At 49.1% G+C, this 18,880-nt stretch overlaps 8 protein-coding genes across 8 annotated transcripts; 3 read left to right on the top strand and 5 right to left on the bottom strand.

Moving 5' to 3' along the window:
• Window positions 1-112: 112 nt before the first annotated feature.
• On the top strand, window positions 113-2,575 carry FOBCDRAFT_47454 (uncharacterized protein). The gene is made up of 2 exons (XM_031188690.3): window positions 113-1,254; window positions 1,301-2,575. The coding sequence occupies exons 1-2, from the start codon at window positions 260-262 to the stop codon at window positions 2,112-2,114; spliced, it is 1,809 nt and encodes a 602-aa protein (XP_031035955.2). The 5' UTR covers window positions 113-259; the 3' UTR covers window positions 2,115-2,575.
• Window positions 2,576-3,351: 776 nt separating this feature from the next.
• FOBCDRAFT_205150 (uncharacterized protein) lies at window positions 3,352-4,542 on the bottom strand (the record flags this gene model as incomplete). The annotated part of the gene is made up of 1 exon (XM_031188691.2): window positions 3,352-4,542. One exon carries the CDS (start codon window positions 4,540-4,542, stop codon window positions 3,352-3,354), a length of 1,191 nt encoding a protein of 396 aa, XP_031035956.2.
• A 605-nt stretch (window positions 4,543-5,147) lies between these two features.
• Window positions 5,148-6,001, top strand: FOBCDRAFT_229211 (60s acidic ribosomal protein-domain-containing protein). The gene is made up of 3 exons (XM_031188692.3): window positions 5,148-5,314; window positions 5,412-5,584; window positions 5,638-6,001. The coding sequence occupies exons 2-3, from the start codon at window positions 5,426-5,428 to the stop codon at window positions 5,809-5,811; spliced, it is 333 nt and encodes a 110-aa protein (XP_031035957.1). The 5' UTR covers window positions 5,148-5,314; window positions 5,412-5,425; the 3' UTR covers window positions 5,812-6,001.
• Window positions 6,002-6,951: 950 nt separating this feature from the next.
• On the bottom strand, window positions 6,952-8,470 carry FOBCDRAFT_263167 (uncharacterized protein; the record flags this gene model as incomplete). The annotated part of the gene is made up of 5 exons (XM_031188693.3): window positions 6,952-7,295; window positions 7,345-7,850; window positions 7,907-8,011; window positions 8,076-8,267; window positions 8,321-8,470. 5 exons carry the CDS (start codon window positions 8,468-8,470, stop codon window positions 7,082-7,084), a joined length of 1,167 nt encoding a protein of 388 aa, XP_031035958.2. The 3' UTR covers window positions 6,952-7,081.
• Window positions 8,471-11,890: 3,420 nt separating this feature from the next.
• Window positions 11,891-13,801, bottom strand: FOBCDRAFT_47437 (ALG6, ALG8 glycosyltransferase family-domain-containing protein). The gene is made up of 2 exons (XM_031188694.3): window positions 13,508-13,801; window positions 11,891-13,443 (listed from the first exon to the last, which is right to left on the bottom strand). The coding sequence occupies exons 1-2, from the start codon at window positions 13,743-13,745 to the stop codon at window positions 11,897-11,899; spliced, it is 1,785 nt and encodes a 594-aa protein (XP_031035959.3). The 5' UTR covers window positions 13,746-13,801; the 3' UTR covers window positions 11,891-11,896.
• Window positions 13,802-13,977: 176 nt separating this feature from the next.
• FOBCDRAFT_187642 (uncharacterized protein) lies at window positions 13,978-15,708 on the top strand. Its single transcript, XM_031188695.3, has 2 exons — window positions 13,978-15,267; window positions 15,317-15,708. Exons 1-2 carry the CDS (start codon window positions 14,104-14,106, stop codon window positions 15,590-15,592), a joined length of 1,440 nt encoding a protein of 479 aa, XP_031035960.2. The 5' UTR covers window positions 13,978-14,103; the 3' UTR covers window positions 15,593-15,708.
• Window positions 15,709-15,720: 12 nt separating this feature from the next.
• FOBCDRAFT_321927 (uncharacterized protein) lies at window positions 15,721-16,125 on the bottom strand (the record flags this gene model as incomplete). The annotated part of the gene is made up of 2 exons (XM_031188696.3): window positions 15,721-15,927; window positions 15,989-16,125. 2 exons carry the CDS (start codon window positions 16,123-16,125, stop codon window positions 15,771-15,773), a joined length of 294 nt encoding a protein of 97 aa, XP_031035961.2. The 3' UTR covers window positions 15,721-15,770.
• Window positions 16,126-17,462: 1,337 nt separating this feature from the next.
• FOBCDRAFT_229204 (alpha-helical ferredoxin) lies at window positions 17,463-18,877 on the bottom strand. The gene is made up of 3 exons (XM_031188697.3): window positions 18,258-18,877; window positions 18,036-18,187; window positions 17,463-17,982 (listed from the first exon to the last, which is right to left on the bottom strand). Exons 1-3 carry the CDS (start codon window positions 18,613-18,615, stop codon window positions 17,656-17,658), a joined length of 837 nt encoding a protein of 278 aa, XP_031035962.2. The 5' UTR covers window positions 18,616-18,877; the 3' UTR covers window positions 17,463-17,655.
• Window positions 18,878-18,880: the final 3 nt, after the last annotated feature.

Below are 18,880 nucleotides of genomic sequence, written 5' to 3'. Positions count from 1 at the left end.
CACGTTGTCTTATCCTACGTAAACTTTTACTCCGTCACAGCAACTCCCCTAGATTTTTCACCACTCCCGACTTTCGACTCGCTGAATTCCGACACTCCATCGAGTAACTTTGCAAACAAACAATCAATTCAATTACAAACGCACGCCTTGAAGTTTCGATCTCCAGCTGAAAATCCGACTTTGCCCTTCGCGATCTTCAAATCCTGCCACCTGAGCATCGACCCCCCTACGTCTATTGTCATCAACACTTACCTTCACCATGTCAGGTTACGGTTACGGTCCTCCACCTCCGCCACCGCCGCCTTCTTCTGGTGGAACTTCAAGTTATGGGCCACAAGCTCCATCATACCCTCAACATGGCCAAGGTCGAGGAGGGCATCATGGACGAGGACGCGGTGGCCATTACAATGGCGGCCGTGGAGACTACCATGGCTCCCCTCAAGGTCATTATGAATACAATGGCCAGCCATATCCTCCCCATCACAACCCTCCCCCCTACGGCGCCGCGCATCCCCCTGCAGGAAGCTACCCTCCGCAGCCTCAATGGGGACCAGAGCATGGGCATCCTCCTCATGGGCATCCGCAAGGTTCTATGCCTCCAAGCAATTACCATCCCAACTATCCTGCCCAGCCATACCCTCCCTCTCAATACCCTCAACAGCCACCTTACGGCGCTCCACAGGCCTATCCTTACCAAGGGCCACCTCCTCCCCCAAACCAGGCCCAGTGGAGTGGTGCTGGACAGCCCCCGGGAGGCCCTTATAGCAACGGGAGAGGGCGCGGTGGTTACAATGACCGCAATGGCCCAAAGCCTCCGTTAAATGGTCCTGTGCGACCTGGCTATGAGCATGAAGCCATGCCACCAGCTAATGGCTATGGTCAGCCTTATCCTCATGACCCACGAGCAGTTCACTATCCTCCTCCTCCTCAGTATCCGGCATACCCTGGCCCCCCTCTACCCCCTGGTCATCATCAGGACGGCTACTACGGCCACAACAACCGTCGTGGTAGAGGAGGCTTTCGTGACGGGAACACTCGAGGTCGCGGAGGTCACCATGGAAATGACAAGTCACGTCACCAGAAACATGGAAACAACGACTCTGCTCATCACAAATCCGAAACCCCAACTTTGGGAAAGAAGAAGAAGCGCAAGACCAACACGCTCGGTCTTACCCCTGGTATGGATTCGGAGTCTGAAGATGACGAAGGTGAGGAGAAGGTTTTGACGGACTTGATCGGACAAGAAACACTCAAGTAAGTACTCGTAGCCCTTCCGCTATAATATTGCTAACAATTACAGTGTCAAAGATGTTGCCTCTTTCCTAGCGGAGAGAAAGAAGCATTTCCCCACCAAGGCTCGCGTAGAAGCCAAGAAGAATGCCGAGTTGGCACAGAATGGCGAAGACAAGGCCTCCTCGCTAGAGAAACAAGCCGACAAACTCAGACGACAGTTGCGCAAAGTTGAGTCGTCGATCAAGCGAAAGCGAGAACAGGGCGACGAAGGTGACGAGATGCGAGATCCAACAGAGGAGTCATCAGATGACGAGCCAGAAGTTATGTCTACTCGTGCCCATGTTGCTCCCCCGCCTCCTCCGCCGGCCAAGAAAGCCGACGTATCCAAGCATTGCAAATATTATTCCACTGGTGGAACATGCGGCAAGAAGGGCAAGTGCCGCTTCGTCCATGATCCTGAAGTCCGCGAAGCAGCCATGAAGGATCGTGAGGCCAACAATGGACGGCTCACTATTCAGCAACGATTGATTCTCAACGACAAGGAGCAAGAAGATCTTACTGTCCTTCAGTCAATCCAGTATCTTCGCAAAAAGGGGCTCATGCAGCCTGAGGAGCCTGAGGTCAAAAAGGAGACAAAGTCAGTCAAGGTTGACCTACCGGCCCATCCGCCTCCTTCAAGCCTTCTTCCTGCTGCATCGGCGTCACTTCCCCCTCCACCTATCAAGCGAGAGCCTAACTTGCCTCGTCATAACCCACCTCCGTCCATCATCCCTAGTGCCAACGGTAGCAGCACTCAGGGAGTCAAACCATATCAAGGATGGAACCTGAGGCCTTATGGAAGCACGGGTGGCAAGTCGTCCAAGAGCGACGATCTTCCTTGATCTACTTATGTCACGGTGCTGGCCCGATGTTGTCTTCATCGATATCTGGCCTGCCAGATTGTGGCTTGGCACCCCTTACAAGGATAGTTGTCCTGGCCTGGAATTCACGTTTCTCTATATACTGTGTATAAGTATAACAGCCGATTATAAACGTCGAGCTTGCTGTGGGTTGTCTGCACCTTTTCCACGGACCCAAACGATGTCAGGTTGTCTGGACGGTGTTCAAGAGTATGGCTATATCAGTGGTGAGCTTCACTGAAGATTATTTACCACATTTGTTGGGACGTTCACGAGGTGCATTGCTTTTGGATTGGACTGGGAAATGAGGCGTTATTTAATCAGTCAAGGGCATTAATGGCGTCTAAATTTTAGACGTCTTGGGATCGGAAAATATATATTTCATGCTTTTGTCATGCGCATTGCCCAGCCAGTCTTTCTCAACATGAACAATTAATCTACTCATGGACGCCGCAAAGTTGTGGTTCTTATGGTTACACACGTTTAGTTTATCAACTGGTATGCAATGAAGTAACAACCTAGAAGACATCGATGATCGCGCGAGTGCGCTGTACTCTTCAAGTTGTGCTAATGGCGTAGTGATAGAATAAGGAACTGAGGTTCAAACAACACCAGAGTTGTAAACGAACAGATCACGTTGAAACAGGAAGTCTTGCGTATATGATAGGATGTCGTAGGACTCGTGAGGTTTAACAATTACTTCTAGACAACGATACCATTGTGAAGCGTTGTCTACATATATCCATCTCTGTCTACAGTACATCGACTTCGCCATCCCTTGACAAAAAAAAAGCTTCAATGGTTTTGTCCCCTTCTTGTCTGTAATCCATCCGCATCGCCAGTGTCCTTTGCCAAAACCATGCAAACCACCCCTGAATGAAGACGTAACAAAGGGAAATAAAATGGGTGAGGAAAGATGACAACTCCGTCGCTAATGTAGCCCCTGAACCTAAAACAATCGGAAGCAAAGTGCAAAAAGGTGTAGTTGTGAAGATGTGATCAAAAAGTCAAGCTCGTGAAACGCCCCTTGCTAGCAAACTCCTCGACGGTTGCTTGCGTGCGAAGAAATCTCGAGTGGGAAAGGATGGTGCAGATATCCAAAAGGTGAGTGAGGGTCGGTAATGTCCGATGCTATGGGAGTAAGCTCCAAGCACGATAGACACAACTAAGGTGAGTGACCAAATAGATGGTACAAGTAGACGTCGAGATGTTTCCATCATCAGCGCCGACCACGCATGGCTTCCAAGGCCTGTCGCTTACGAGCCTCTTTCTCGGCCTTGAGTTGCTTCTCGAGTCGCTCTTCTTTGAGATCTTCGATTTTGGCAAGTCGCTCTGCTTGCCGCTCTTCGTCGTCGATATCATCCATGCCCGCCTCCATATCTGAAGAACCATCGGAAGCATAATCATATCGTGGACCACCGTCGTCTTCTTCATCGTCATAGTCAATAAAATCATCCAGATCCTCGTCGTAATCGTCTTCAAATCGTGACTTTGAACGTGATGGACGAGGAGCTCGTGGGGCACTGAGTAATGCGCCACCACGAGGGGCTTCCTTCTTCTTCTTGCCGACGTCACCTCCTGGTCTGGGTCTGGCTGTGCCAGTATAACCAGTCGTAGCCATGGCGGCCTTCTTCACCTTCTTGGTTTCTTCCTCAGGGGGTGCAGCTCTGCCTGAGGACTTGCTGCCGGCTATCTTGCCACGTTCTGCTTTTGACGGAGGTAAGGGTTTTCCGTTACGCGGATCCCTTCCGGTTCCAGACACAGGCGCGCCATTCCGTTGAGCTGGCCTTTGACCTGGTTTCGCTGTACCGGAGTAGCCTGAGGGAGCAGGTGCTGAACGTTGCTTCATACTTTTGGCTGCTCGAGGATCGACCTTGGCAGGTGGCTCCTCCTTGACCTTCTTCAACGCACCACCTTCAACCTTCTTGTGTTGGATCTTACCAACTTGTCCCATCGATTGCTGGGCCTTCTGAGCCCGAGCAAGAATCTCGGCGAAAGACCCCTTCTTCGGTGGTGCTGAAGATGCGCTAGCGGGACCCGGTGACGGTCTGCTGGGGGCAACAGGCTTGGAGACCCTGTTACCCCCATTCATGGGTTTGGACGACAAGACGGATGGTTTACTACTGCCATTCGAGGGGTTCGAGGGTCGTTGTGAGGGTATCGATCTGTCGGCGGGTCGTGATGGGAGGTTGGGTCTTGAGACAGCAGTAGGGGATTGTGTCGTTCGTGGTGCCACGGTACTGGATAATGTGGTCACTCGAGGTGCCTTTGAAATACTCGATCGAGGATCATCGTCGGCCTTCCTCTTGGGTAACGTGTTCGACCGGACCAGGCCCTGTTTGGGGGGTACGGAAGACCCCTCATCACTACCGCTGATCTGGGCCAGGAGATCTCCAATCTTGAAAGCCATGGTCAACTTTTTCCTGATACTCATGAAGTTTGCCTCCGGACAGTTACTCACCGGCATCGCGTCGTTAATGTAGTCAAAAAACTTAAAAATATCAGTTGACTAGAGTCCTCAAAGACAGAGAGGAACAAGTAGCCTCAGGCGTGGATTGTGAGTCATTGAGCGGCTGGCAAAAGCTTGTTCACTCGGTCTGTCGTCAGGCACTTTTTTGACGTCTTTAAACTCAAGAGTTTAAGACTTTCTGGTGATAAGAGGCGCAGAGTCGATAGGAGGGCTGTTCGTGGTCGTATTCGCTCGAAAATTTCATCAAATACGCCTGAAATACAGGCGATCACGAAACAAAAGAAGAGGAAAGCACACAGTTAGTGAAGAGCAAAGAATCAGTCAACAGCCAACTTTATGGGCGAGGCCATGAAATCAGGAAAGCGCCACAGGCTGAACGCAGTCACGTGGAGACTTTAAAATCTGTGGCGGTGCGTCTATCGGATCCGGCGTTTGTCTTGTTCCGATCTCCCCCGCCATCACCCTCAGGTCTCAAGGTTCAGGTGCTTTCGGCGTGAGTACGCGCCTAAAAACCCCGCTGCACGTGACCCCACGGTCTCGCCAAAGTACTGGTTCCCACAGGATCAAAAATCGCCTTTAGCTTTCACGGGATCGCGAACTTTTCTACTTTTTGTCACACCGAACAACCTCACCACCGAACTCGAAGGTTTCAGTCTCCGCCCAACTTGCGGTTAAAGTGATTGATTTCTCGTGTTCTCTTCCGACTTCAGATGTGAGTATATAACAGTGCCTTTCCCCCCCCTGCTTGGACTCAACGAGCGCAACATCTTTTCAATTAAGATCTTTTTTCTAATATCTTTTGGAATCAGAAACCACTATCAAAATGAAGCACCTCGCAGCTTACCTTCTTCTCGGCCTCGGAGGCAACACCTCCCCCTCTGCCGCCGATGTCAAGGCCGTTCTCGAGTCCGTTGGCATTGAGGCCGACGACGAGCGCCTCAACACCCTGATCTCCGAGCTTGAGGGCAAGGACATCCAGGAGGTAAGATTAAATGATACTCACTATGAGACTGTACTGTACTAACAATCATCCAGCTCATTGCTGAGGGCTCTGAGAAGCTCGCTTCCGTTCCCTCCGGCGGTGCTGGTGGTGCCGCTGCTGGTGGTGCTGCTGCCGCTGGCGGTGCCGCTGAGGAGGCCAAGGAGGAGGAGAAGGAAGAGGAGAAGGAGGAGTCCGACGAGGATATGGGCTTCGGTCTCTTCGACTAAGCGATCTCTATCTAAAGATCTGCACGGTTACGCCCCCTCACGAATTTCGAAGTTGCTACGCACGGGTTGTTCACCAGTTCTTACGTGTCACTGGCGTGGATGGATTGGCCACTCATGGCTGGATTGGGTCTCTGTAAAAACGGGATAACTACGGTCTATGAAAATTAAAAAGGCGGTTCGGCTCTTCGAATGTTTTGGTTCCACTGTGAATGATCTTCCGTGAAAGCTTGTCTTGGTGCATTGTCATGCTTCGGTGAAGCCACACCAACTGGTTCTAATTAGGGTTTCTGGCATGCCACATTTTGTGAAGTATGACTGTTCCGTCTGGCGGCGTGTGGCATCACATAACTTACCCTATGGCTGATGATAATGATGATATAGAAATGATTCTCATTTCGTTGGCCAGTTCCTTAGGGAGTAAAACCTTGAGGCCTTGGTTCAGGGGCCCAACGATGATGAACGAACAAGCCTCTCAAGTTTCATTGTAAACTCTCATCAATACCGTATTTTATCGCCTCAGTGACCCTGAAATTTCCTGGCCTTTTCTAAGCAGTCAGTTGTTTCTGCGTAACATTGGTGTGCTTGGTCAAACTGCACTGATCATTGCTCGACCATGTGGTGTTAGGCGATGTCCGTATTGTGCAAACATGATGAGTTTCATCAGTCAATTATGACTTAGAACAAGTCGTCAAGCCTTTCCTTTGTTCTCATATGACCTCAGCGGCTCAAGTCTCTCCTGTGCTTTCTTCATCTGATGATCAAATTGAGCTTGGCCGTCGAGGTTCTGAGACTAAGCATTGACCTCAGCAATTTTCAGCACCAACTGCGACTTCTTTGTTGTCTCGAGTCAATCTCGGAGTGTGCGATTCAGTTTCATGTCATCGAAGTCTTTGTTTTCCGGCAGGTTTTTGATGAGTTTTTACGTCTATGGTTGGTGCCTTTAGATCTTGGATTTGGTACACTTTAATAAACTCATATAGTAAAATAACTTATTGTTTTCATAGTACTAACAAGCTATAATTGTGAGTGACTGAATCCAAGTCAAGGGTATGAAGTTTGAGATATCCCTAAGCCATCCACAAGATTAAAAATCTCTGATATCGTAAAGTATAAGTGAGTTTTAAAAAAACACAAAAACCGCATCATCACAAAATGCTTTCCCTACAGAACTCCCGTGTAACATGACACTCCCGTTGAACGCCGCTTTATAGTGATTCGCATACACCGTAATATGTACGACCTGCCTTGTTGAATTTCGATTACGTGACAACTATTTCGTGGGACGGTACCCCTGCTCATCCCCGTTCCATGAGAATCCCCTTCCGTCATTGTTGTTGTTGTTGTTGTTGTTGTTGTTGTTGTACGCGGGGAGAGGAGAATGGTTGGGGTCTGGAGAGCCAGGAAGTTCCACGGGGGCGATTTGCTCGTGAGGCTTGGGAGTTGTAGCGGGAGAGGCGGCCATGGGTGGTTGATGGTAACCCTCGCTGTAAAGAGTTAGAACAAGCAGATGAGAGCGAGATTAGATAAACTTACTGGTATGAAATGGGGGTTCCATCTTGAGCGACCATGCCGGGGTGTGTTCCATAGGGCATCGACTGGTGAGGGCTGAGAGGAGGGCTCTGGCCGTAAGGAGCAGCCACAAGCCCAGGGCTCTTCTGAGCAGCCCAGGGATCGGCGACACTTGGGTGAGGCGAGTAAGGGTTCTCGACAACTGGAGGGGCAGAAGGAACACTGTTGCGGAAACTCTTGCGATAGGCCTTGTCGAAGCCACCTCGTCGTCCACAGAGGTAGAGAAGAGCACCAGCGAGGAGAAGAACAGCAGCACCACCGACGGCAATACCAGCAATGGCTCCAGTAGAGAGAGACTTCTTGCCGCTTCCGCTGCTCTCGTCATCTTCATCACTGTTGTCGGCGGTCGGTTCAGATGTTGCGCCAGTAGAAGTTGACTCTCCCTCCTTTGGCCAAGGGTCTCCGGGTCGTAGTTGCATGTCGACGTCCTCTGCGTTCTTGAGCCATCCTTCAATTGTCTCATTCTTGGACTGTTGCATGTTATGTTAGTTTATGAGTACCATGTATGCAACGGTGTAGATCTTACAGGGTTGACGACACCCATCATCTTCCACTTGGAGCAGGACTCTGGAGCTCCGCAGTAGAAGAAGAAAGGATCAGTATTGTTGACGCGAACTCGGTATCGAGGGCCCTTTTTTTGAGTGTTAGCATCTTGTCTTGACCTGAGCCGAGGCTGAGAGACTTGATCAACTTACATCGTCGGTGATGGCCTGAACCTTTTGTGTGCCGCTTGAGAAACCCTGGCGGTTGACGCCGATATACTCATAGGGGATACATGGATTGTCATAGTCTCCCCGAATAACCCAGTGGTCGGTGGGATAGAAGCGCCATTCAATAATATCACCAACCTCGGCCTTGACCTCGTTTGGTGTGAACTTGTGACCGGACTGTATACTAATTAGCATTGATGTGTCTTTATGTGGCCATGATGTTAACTTACTGCTCCAACATTGACAGTGTGTGTTACTGCCTCTCCAGATGAAGTTCCTGTGGAAGACTCCTCAGCTGTTGCTGTAGGTTCGTCTGTTGTTGTTTGAGCCCAGGCCGTAGCAAGAGCCGCCGTGAGGACTAGCAATGACTTTGAAACCATTGTGAATTAGTTAACACTGAGGAACAGCTTGAGTAGAGCAAGCAGGTTTCTAGGTCAAGAGTGAAAGTGACGAAACAAAAGAGAAACAAAACGAGAGAAAGAGGAGGAGGAGAAACGAGGCGGGAGGAGCTGAGTAATGAAGAGAGAAATGTCACAGTCCACAACAGACGGGAACGGTAACCCTCGTCCCTTTTACCTTGCCGTTGTACCACGGCGAACCCATAGGGCAGTACATGACAGGGCAGGGGATGATATTGAAGGAGGCAGGGCTAGACAAAGGCGGGATAAGGAGGTCTGACAGTAGACAGCTCGAGCATCTCTTGGCTTCGAGTCAAGAGACTAGGTAGTCTAGGGGGGGGCCCTTGAGAGTTTCTGGGGGCTGAGCGAATTCACTGCTCTGCTTTGCTGCTTCGGTTCAGCACACCATCTGTTTCTATCTGTGGATCTGCTCTACGAGTTCCCGTACGTATATGGGCCTGTCTTGTTGCTGGAGGATGCATGGGTCAGAGGTGAACAAAGGAGCCAAGATGGCCAAAGCCCGCTCACTTTTTCTCTCTCTCGGCGATCCCACTAGGTAACTCAGCCCTGTTCAGATTGAGATGAGTTTCACGAAGCATTGATCTTTTGCTGTCTTTTCGTTCTTTTGCTCGAGTTACTAAAATCATACTATATGTGTAGTCGTGATCGTTGGCTTTGTTAGTTTCAAGATAGAGTTGGCCACTATGCTTAAACCCTAGACTTAAAGTCTCCCACCAACCACTACAACCAAAGTACTTCACATACTCTACGTAGTGTACACTGCAGCACAGTAGAAAAGTCTTTCTCCCTCAAAGGATTTTTCTAATCTCCACTGTCAGCTTATTAGCCAAATTCGACTCTGCTGTGCTGTGCTGGACTCCAATGCTCAGACTGTCGAACAAGGTACCGTACCGACACAGTAAGCACTATCCAAGGATTATATGTAGGGATGTTCTATATCCGACCAGTCAGCACCAGCCTCAACTAATAAGCAGCAATTTGAGGTTGCATTTGCTGGGCTTAGTATCCATGCCAAGCACTGCAGCAACGGACACTAGTTATTTTGGGGCCCAAGATTTCAACCTCACCTCTTCGCTTTAGCTCTTCTCTTTTGCCTGCAGCTGCAGCTGCAACTCCATAACAAAGGCTGAGCAACACGGCCGAGGTTTGTTTCTTTCGGAGCAGTTGGCCCGTTGTGGGTTAACCAAGTTTATTCCTGGCCACTCCGCAATTTGCTATGAAAATCATCTCAGCCTTATACACCAGAGACTCACTATCTACTACTGTGCAGGCGGGAGGATGAATGCCACACTTCTTCACCCAGCAGTGACACGTTGCTTTTCTCTTGGCTTGGTTGATCAAATTGGGACTTTGGGGTCTCTCCAAATATGTAAGATCGGTTAATGCAGACAAGGATTATATATCCTTGCCCTGCAAATTCGTCTCTCGTTTCTCGGGTCTTTTCCACGCGTCCTTCCAAGTCCCTCGCTCTTAGCTCTGTCTCACTCGTCAATCACATATCTCATCATATCGGCCAAAACTTGGTATCTAATGGTTCGCTTGTGAACGAGAACAAACTCCATGATAACCTGCATAAAATCTTACTCTACAAGACTCTTCTCCACCAATAGACATCGGATAGATCCTCGGTCATTGGCATATGATCCAGATCAACAATCTCCTCACCCAATTCATTTGGCCCCCAATAGTTCTTCTTCTCCTCCCCGAAGCATGCAACCTCACCCCAAAGTTGTTTTGCCTCATGGGCCAGAGAACCAAGAGTCTTGAATCTTGCCTCTTCTCACACGTTTCCAGAGTCAGCATCTTATTCCCGACCTTGCAGACTTGAGAGCGCATGCGTGCATCGTATTCCGATATGATCAACCCTTGGCTCTCTGTTACTGGTTACCAAGACTGACACTGATGATGAGGCAAAGTAGAATGTGGAATTCCAAATGAACGACTCCCAGCTTCCCCAAGAGACCTAGTGTCAGCAAAGATCTGCAAATATCTCGACCAGGCTCTCGAATCGGATCAGACCCCAGTTGGAAGCACATGCATATTTCAGGCGTTTTGGTTGCTTGGACACTTGGCCTTCCAGCCTCTGATACCATGAAACTGGACATTCTCTGAGGCTCATGATAAAGAATCTCTGCTGTGGCAATGACAGGCTCTCGGTGGCCATGCAACAGCAAGATCTAACTAAGCACTTTGCCATCCTTCATCACGGCCTAGAACTTACCTTGTCACAATCATCTCTAATACGAAGAAGGATGAGGCCGTGTTCTCAGGCATCAAAGTGCCATCTTCCAAGCCCAGCCTCGGTGTCTAAACCACCATGGTACTGGACTGCGCCTTGAACGGGAGTCGAATTCATCCGAAGAACTCCTTCATCTGCCGTACTCGAGATTCAAGCCCCTTCTTCAATCCTTCTTTTGCCTGGGATGTCACGTTGGAACGGCTCCTGCAACCTGTATCAGCAAGAAATATCAGCGGTTCTTGATGGCTCGCAATCAGCCTAGGATGCCCTGTATTCGATGTCATAAGATGGATTATCTTTGCCCTCTTTCTGTGTTCTCTGACCTCATACCTATCAACAGGTCTTGTTTTCACTGAATGCAAGGACAACAATCTTGGACAGTATCTCAGCTTACGTCTATTTTGTAAGTCTGACCAAAATATACAAACCTCCTATCCAGTCATCTGGCCAAGGCTTTTTCTGCAAATAAGTACAGCCCGCAATTCTCCTCGACGCCTGGAGGACCAGTGTTTTTCGGTGCTCTGCTGGAAAGCAGGACTACCCAAGCAGAATCGATAGGTTGACTGAACTACCATAATCGAGATACAAGTATGGTTCCACGCGTATGATACCTTACCATATCTCGATACAAGATGGATTTATTGAAGTATGGCAAGTCGAATGCTGCCGTTTCTGTCTCCTGTCTCGTGGTATCGTCCCCAGTCCGAACAATTATTGTCAATTTGACAAGAATTTATCGCCCCAAGAGTGGTTGTGCTGTCTAACTAGAAATACTAAGTAGTGTCGGCTGTGTCTGCCCATAAGCTGCCAAGTCAATGACAGAGTGAGAATGTGTTCATTGCTGTCATCGCCTGTGTCCAACTAGCTGAGTCGTGTGTAAGCATCTTCTCAGTCGACAACCAAGCGTTGCTCTTCGACCTTGGCTAGCCACTATTGCCATGGCTCTTTAAAGGAATTGCTGTCCAAAAACAACGTTGGTTGATCCAATAGACGAGATGGGATGTCGAAAGAGTTACACCCATTAACGAATAGCCTGGTACAGAGTAGGACACAAGTTGAACAAGCCCGTTTTAGCAGTTTGGACAACGATGGAGAGATGACGGTAAATCAAAATCGTATTGAAATTTTTATCGACAAAAAAAACCTCTCTACAAGGTCTTGCTCTTTTTATCCTTCTTACTTGTTGAGCCTCCAGGCAGTAGGTCGCTCTCTTGGATAAGCTTAAAGAAGCACCATAGATAACAGATAATGAAACCTGCAGCACCAACTCCAACATTTGCCACAACCCAGAGGTCAGGCTTATCAGCAGGAGGTGTTACAAATGTGTCAAGAACATGCCACGCACCCATGGCTACATAGAACAGCAGATGCAATAATGCTGTACCCCATTGCAACCAGGCAGCTTGACCTTCTTGGAAGTAGGCGCTCAAAGAGGTCGGTGGGAGACCAAGCAGGTAGGACCAGAGGAGGGTCAAAACCGCATATGGAATCCTCAGGTCGACCCGTTTGAGCAAAGGGAACATAGTCCAGACTCCCAAGAGGTTGGCGAAGCCCACCCAAGCTCGTGTGTCCTTGTTCAACCCGTGCTTTCCAGCCAGAAGTAAGGTCATGGGCATCAATGGAAGCAAGACACTCTTCTCGTGCACCTGGTAGCTAAACAGAAAGAAACCCCAAGCTGTGGCAGCAAAAGCCAAAGGAAGTGTGGACTTTCGTGGTCGCAGGAAGAGGATAATGTTAGGCGGGATAATCGAACCAAGAGTAGCACCAAGAGCTGCTTTTTGAAGAAGAGCTGTTGGCCACTGTCGGAGTTTTATAACGACATTGGCAGCGCACCAAAAGTTGGCAACCTTGTCCTCGAACAGACCACGCGCGAATGGGAAGACACGGTGGACCATCTGAACCAACTGTTCCACAATAGGCCAGTAAAAGGCTTTAGTGTCTAGAATCTCGACAAGCTGAGGAAATAAGGGAAGTGAAGGAGGATCCTTGGAATCTCCATGAGCATCGATGCCCTGGCTCTTGTCATAGAGTGTACCAAGAACCAGAGGCAGGATTAGGATGGCAAAAGAAACGGCTGTGACAAGAGCAATACCGAACAGCCTGGTAAAGTCAAGTCGAGGGTAAACGCAGCGACCGAGAAGATACGAGAAGACACTGAAGGCATAATACAGCGCCATCTGCTTGAATCCCAGCGCGCCGACGAAGAAGACAGCAGCCCACTTGTAGCGCTCAGCCAGCATACTCGACATGCTCGCCATGACAAATCCGAGCATAACGGTGTTGTACTGGAAGTGGACATGGTCGATAAGAATGGTGGCAGGCTGCATTAGGATCGCGACGAGCGCAAGCCATGCTGTCCAGTTGGTAACCCCTTGGAGTCTGCTATATCGTCGCACGAAGACAATGGCGGCTGGGACGTATATGAGGTACTCCGAGATAATGACTGTAGCCCTCATGAAGATCTTGAGGTTGGAATCCTGGTTTCCTCGAGAGGTGAAGAGCGCGAACCACGAGGGATCGATGAGAGAGCCAATCTTGCCCAGAAGCCAGCTGTGGTAGGCCGTCAGGGGAGGGTAGTCGAGGCCCCACCATTGAAGATCGTGGAAATACCATTGCGATATGGGAAGCTGTGTCGTGACCTCCATCCAATGCCGCTGCGCTTCGTAGTCTCCAAACATGGGCGGTTTACTGAACCCTGCAAATCAAGCTCCTCGTTAGCGAAAGGTGTCATGATGGTCAACTCGAGCGGCCATCCTTACCAGAATATCCCCACAAACCAGCAGCCCATCGAAAAAGACCAACCACCATGAGAATCACAGGCAGAACCTCCCATTGCGACAAAGAAGTCCGCGCAGGCCATAGAAACGCCGCAAGAGGGAACGCGGGCGCCCGTACTAGGGCTTCTGTGCGAGGAGCCTTTTCGCTGCCGCCATTGCCAGGCTTCTTAGTATTAGCCTTGCGACGAGGCTTGTGCGGTGACGGAGAAGGACCAGCCATTGTCACCTCGAGATAGCGAAAGTCGTCATTAACAAGAGTGGTTCGGTTGATGAAGGAGGAGAGAGCGTGCGTGGAGCTCTGAAGCGAAGCTCTAAATGACATTCAATGCGACCCCGGAAATTTTGGTGGAGCTTGTATTTGAGCATCGGCCGAAAAGGAGCTTCCGAGCCCCGGAGCCAGAGACGTCACTTGAGCAGTGCGTAAACAGCTGATACGCACACAGTATGGTGATATCGTCAGGTCTGGACCAAGAGCTTGGCAAAACAATTGAACTCAAAACTTGATCTTCACTCTTTTTGTTACTGCAAATCTTGCTATACTCAACCTCAGAGTGAGGCCTGTTTTCTTCTAATTCAAAATGCCGTTCCCTTTCATTCTCCCGACGACTTCGGCTTTCTCATTCTCATCAAGCTTCAGCTCCGAGTCTCATCCTTCACTGCCCCTCAACGCCAGCACATATCGCGGGGTAGTTCGAGATGCCCTGAAAAAGCACAAGAGACTTCCTCCAAGCTCTCAGGTCTCAAATCTAAACACAGTTATTTCCAGCGTCAATGGCTACATCCCATACCTACTAGCGGTGGACGACGGTCTAAGTAACAAGGGTCTGGCTATCGTCACGCCAAAGACGCCCCCGGCTATCGAATGGAGACCAACTTTATCTGGCGAAGTCGTCCCAGGACGTGAGAGAGCCAGAGTCAAGATTTCATGTCTAGAACATGAAATTGCCTTTGTACTTTCAACTCTGGGCTTCTCTCATGTTCTTATAGCTCGATCTGCCTTGCAACCACTTTATTCAACGAGTAGCGAGTTTCTCGGGGCCCAAGAGCGAACAAATGCAGTCACAACCGCAACAAAATGTCTCCTCGAAGCTGCTTCCGTGTATGACTATCTCGCAGGTCGAGGAGAGCATGCTACAGCTACCCCTCCATGTCCCGATATTGCTCCCGGAACAGCTCGAGCCTTGTGTTCTCTAGCATTGGCTGAAGCTACGTTACTAGCCGTTCTTAAAGACGATCCGTATCCAGCAATAGTCGCTCAGGACCGGAACAAGAACGACAAGGAGTGGATGTTCAAGGCCCCTGAGATTCCAAAAGTTCGTGCCCATCTTTATGCCCGGCTGTGTTTAGCAGCCTCAGAACATGCAGCCAAAGCATCATCTCTATGCAGCACAGCAGGTTCTGGTTCGCATAAGATCAGTAGTGCTCTTCTGAAATATCTAGAAGATCTTCGCCGAACATGTCGAGCTCGCGCTTGTCGTTTCTTTGGAATCGACGCCGAGATAGGTGGCCAGGTTGCAGATGGCATTGGATGGGTTCGTGCCGGCTTATCAGAGCTAGGTGTTGAAATCAAAGACAACAACAAGAAGGGACTAAGCTTCAGTCGATTAAAGAAAGATTTCACAGAAAAGCGCGAAGATCGACGTGTGGATAAAGAGTCTGCATGGGGAAGTGATGCTGGTAAGATGGAGGAGATTCGAGTACTAGAGATGCTCGATGCCAAGTGGAACAAAGTTAACGATACGGTAAGCACTATATCAAGAATACTATGGTATTAGCTAACATCTGTGCCAGATGAACACACAAGCAATACCCCCCATCAACACACTCCTCAGCAAGATGCCGTCGGGGCGAGAGATTCATACGCTCAAGCCCTACGAGGTGCCCTCACTGGACAGGGATATTTTCGAAGCCATGCGCGCACCGCCTGAAGACGATGATACATATGTCGATGACCTAAGTTCAGATGACGATGTCAAGGGTGGACCTTCAGTACCAGTTGGTGCGTTCCCAGGAACGGTAGATGATTATTCACGAAGTCCAAGCACACCAGGCAATGCCTACTACTAATTCTGGGAAAGTTTTAGGTAGTTTTAGAGTAGAACGTGTCGTATAATTAGATAATCAACAATCTCAAATGCCTAGGTAAGGATATCTTCCTGAGAGGCACAGATTTCCAATGCGAATAACAGTTCCATCGCCAATACTCTTGCTACCTCAAGTGACATCAGGATCAGTAGCATCCCGTTTAACTAGTTGATTTCGTGATGGGATCAGGGGTTGGTGTGATAAGAGTGATGGTAATGTCTGGAGTGATAGGGGTGATGGTAGGTGTAGTAGTTGGTGTGGTAGGAGTGCATGGCGGCGGTGTAGGATACAGCTCAGGAGAGCAAATAGGGTAGCATCTGGTAAATTAGCAACTATGATATTCTACGCTCGGATATATTTGGATTTGGATTAACTTACCCTCCGTACATGACACCACAGTCATTAATAGCATTCACGCAAAGGGTGGGACAGGCGCTTGTGGTGTTGGTGCTGAAGGGCACCGCGGCAGCAAGGCCAGCGATAGCGGAAGCGTTAATGATAGCTTTGAAGAACATGATGATTTTTTAGGTAGTTTGTTAAGATGTGAAGTGTAAAGTTTGAGGTGTGAAATTGTGGATGTTGATATCAAGGTTTGTCTTCTGCTGTAGGTAGGAGTTACCAGACTTTATACGTATTCAGCTCCTACCATGCAATCAACAATTTTCTATGATAGAACCAAATACTCAAACTCTTATCAACATTAACTTTACCATCTACTTCAAAGTGAGCATCATGGCTAGTATACACGGTTCAGCATTCCGCAGGCCGGCAGTTGTTGTGAGACATGATGGCGATCTTCAATATGTGTAACGTAGCCGTGGAAAAAAAGTTAAGGCTGTCTTTAAATCAAGTACCAAACACCAAGGTGCTGGCGTTTTTCAGAACATATTGTCTTGGCTCACAAAAAATGAACGTCACAAACATACCAACGAGCTCATACACTTACTGCCGCCTGTCATGTCAGATGGTCTTGACGAGAATGACTATGATTCCCTGCTCGATGAAAGGATCTTTTGATGCAGGGAGGTTTATCACTGTTGTAAGGAATCTTAATAACACCTCGAAATAGAAGGCCACAGTCGTGCACATGTCAAAAGAACGGAAGCAAGGTTCAGACAAGCTTCTGGCTATTATAGTTACGATTCACGTCTGAAAATTCTCCGAAGCCACATATTGGATATCCCGGTACATAACTTGATCCACTTGCTCTAAATACACATTTTGTATGAAGTTGTTCCATCATTAAAAGCCACTCTAAACCGTCCCGAAGCCACTCTGCAGGTACTGTACACTGCTTCAACCAACCCCCTACTCCAATTCATGTGAAAACTGTCGGTCTTTCTCATCCTTGTGAGCTAACGGAATGTGTCTCGTAGCATTGTTTGTTGATCATGTCACGTATGTCGATCATTGGGGATCAGCACTCCCTGTCTTCATGCCACAGACTCGTGTTGTATAAGTGGTGAGAAGGCCAAGAGGTCGTGTGAAGGGGGGAAACCAGTTCAGGAAGAATGATAGTTTCGACTCGAGGCTCGAGGATTAAGGGCGAACTGAAAAGCATCGACGTTCAGCATCGCCCTTGCTTGAAGACAATTCAGCAAGGGGCTCGATCGGCGATTGCAACTGAGCCAGCCAGGGCGGAGGGTCAGAATCGCAGCTGCCGAGCAATTTTCCGAGTTCTTAAGTCTCAATTGGTCTGTATATGGTGCTCTTTCTTAAACACGGGCAGGCTTTTCGAGGCGCTTGAGAGTACGGTATCGTAAGGTCGGGCTGGCGAGCGTAGCTAAAGTCAGTTTACAGAATCATGCCCGAACGAACACAAGAAGCTTGATAACAGTACAGGAACCAGGGGTGAATGATCAAGAAAATAATATTGCCAAGTTTGCTATAGAACACAGCGTGGAACTCCCATCCATAGCCTATACACAGGGTTAAAGTGCTAATAATCTCATACGCAGATTTTGCTCTGCGACAACCCTTTAAATGCTTCGCTTCTCCCTCCAATCGTCACATCGTTTTCGCGACATATTCGTAGTTTTGTTAATCTAGTTGCCGAAAGCCATCTGCTTCTTGATCTCGGCAATGGCCTTGCCAGGGTTAAGACCCTTGGGACAGGCTCGTGTACAGTTAAGAATGGTGTGGCAACGGTACAGGCTCATCGAGTTCTCGAGGTTGGTCTTTCGCTCGGCGGTGCGCTCGTCACGAGAGTCGGCGAGCCATCGGTAAGACTGGAGAAGGATAGCGGGGCCAAGGTACTCCTCAGAGTTCCACCAGTAAGATGGGCATGAGGTAGAGCAGCAGGCGCAGAGAATGCACTCGTAGAGACCATCGAGCTTACGGCGGTCCTCCTTAGTCTGTCGGTACTCCTTGCCCTGAGAATTGGGTCAGTAAATGTAAGATTCCGTAAGTGAGAAAGGGGTCGTACGTCTTCAGCAGGGGTATCGCGCTGAAGGTAGGGCTTAATGCTCTTGTACTGCTTGTAGAAATGTGTCAAATCAGGGACAAGGTCCTTGACGACATAGGTGTGAGGAAGAGGGTAGATCTTGACGTCGGAAGCAGCCTCAGTGGGAATTCGGCCTGAAAATACGTTAGCACTTCAATTTCCGATATGATTTGCCGCGTGCGACCCGGGTGAAGGGGTACATACACAAGCAAGCAAGAGTGTTCTGTCCGTTGATGTTCATAGCGCAGCTACCGCAGATACCCTCACGGCAACTTCGTCGGAAGGTCAGAGTAGGGTCGAGCTCGTTCTTGATTCGGATGAGGGCATCAAGAATCATAGGTCCAGTCTTGTTGAGGTCCAGAGTGTAGGTCTGAAGACGAGGCTTCTCGCTGGGGGTATCGGGGTTCCATCTGTAGATTTGGAAAGACTTGAGGTTGGCATCAGAGTCTTTAGGAGGCTCGCTGACTGAGGCCATAGAACGAGTGAAGACAGCACCAGGTCGGAAAGCAGCCGTCCTTGAGAAGGCTCCGACAAGTCGGGAAGAAGATCGAAGAGTAGCCATCTTGTCGAATAATCGAATCGAGGAAGTACAATTGCGATTGGGACCGGAGGAGAAGGACAGTCAAACTTCGCAATGTTTAGTTGGAGCTGTGGTCAGACAATTGACAGGAAAGAAATGCTGTGCAATCTCCTCCGATAGAGTTGAATTGTCTATTCGCAAAGGGTGGCGTATCGAGGATTCTCGTCGTCATGTATTGGGTTGGCAAACCTTCCTCGGTTATTGCAGTTTACACTGGGACCTACGGCTGACCTCTGGCCAATCACAA

Source organism: Fusarium oxysporum, chromosome VIII, assembly GCF_013085055.1.
Source record: "Fusarium oxysporum Fo47 chromosome VIII, complete sequence".
Classification (NCBI taxonomy): Eukaryota; Fungi; Ascomycota; class Sordariomycetes; order Hypocreales; family Nectriaceae; genus Fusarium; species Fusarium oxysporum.
The sequence above is the reverse complement of the archived record's forward strand: the minus strand, read 5'-3'. Positions and strand labels throughout refer to the sequence as shown.

Excerpts from the sequence above, each read along its gene's own strand:
- FOBCDRAFT_229204 (XM_031188697.3), bottom strand. The coding sequence starts at position 18,615 with ATGGCTACTCTTCGATCTTCTTCCCGACTTGTCGGAGCCTTCTCAAGG. Across the intron at positions 18,188-18,257 it reads GAACACTCTTGCTTGCTTGT|GCCGAATTCCCACTGAGGCT; the intron begins GTATGTACCCCT and ends ACGTATTTTCAG. Across the intron at positions 17,983-18,035 it reads GCGATACCCCTGCTGAAGAC|GGCAAGGAGTACCGACAGAC; the intron begins GTACGACCCCTT and ends CCCAATTCTCAG.
- FOBCDRAFT_47454 (XM_031188690.3), top strand. The coding sequence starts at position 260 with ATGTCAGGTTACGGTTACGGTCCTCCACCTCCGCCACCGCCGCCTTCT. Across the intron at positions 1,255-1,300 it reads ATCGGACAAGAAACACTCAA|TGTCAAAGATGTTGCCTCTT; the intron begins GTAAGTACTCGT and ends TAACAATTACAG.
- FOBCDRAFT_47437 (XM_031188694.3), bottom strand. The coding sequence starts at position 13,745 with ATGGCTGGTCCTTCTCCGTCACCGCACAAGCCTCGTCGCAAGGCTAAT. Across the intron at positions 13,444-13,507 it reads TGGTTTGTGGGGATATTCTG|GGTTCAGTAAACCGCCCATG; the intron begins GTAAGGATGGCC and ends CTTGATTTGCAG.
- FOBCDRAFT_229211 (XM_031188692.3), top strand. The coding sequence starts at position 5,426 with ATGAAGCACCTCGCAGCTTACCTTCTTCTCGGCCTCGGAGGCAACACC. Across the intron at positions 5,585-5,637 it reads AGGGCAAGGACATCCAGGAG|CTCATTGCTGAGGGCTCTGA; the intron begins GTAAGATTAAAT and ends ACAATCATCCAG.
- FOBCDRAFT_187642 (XM_031188695.3), top strand. The coding sequence starts at position 14,104 with ATGCCGTTCCCTTTCATTCTCCCGACGACTTCGGCTTTCTCATTCTCA. Across the intron at positions 15,268-15,316 it reads GGAACAAAGTTAACGATACG|ATGAACACACAAGCAATACC; the intron begins GTAAGCACTATA and ends CATCTGTGCCAG.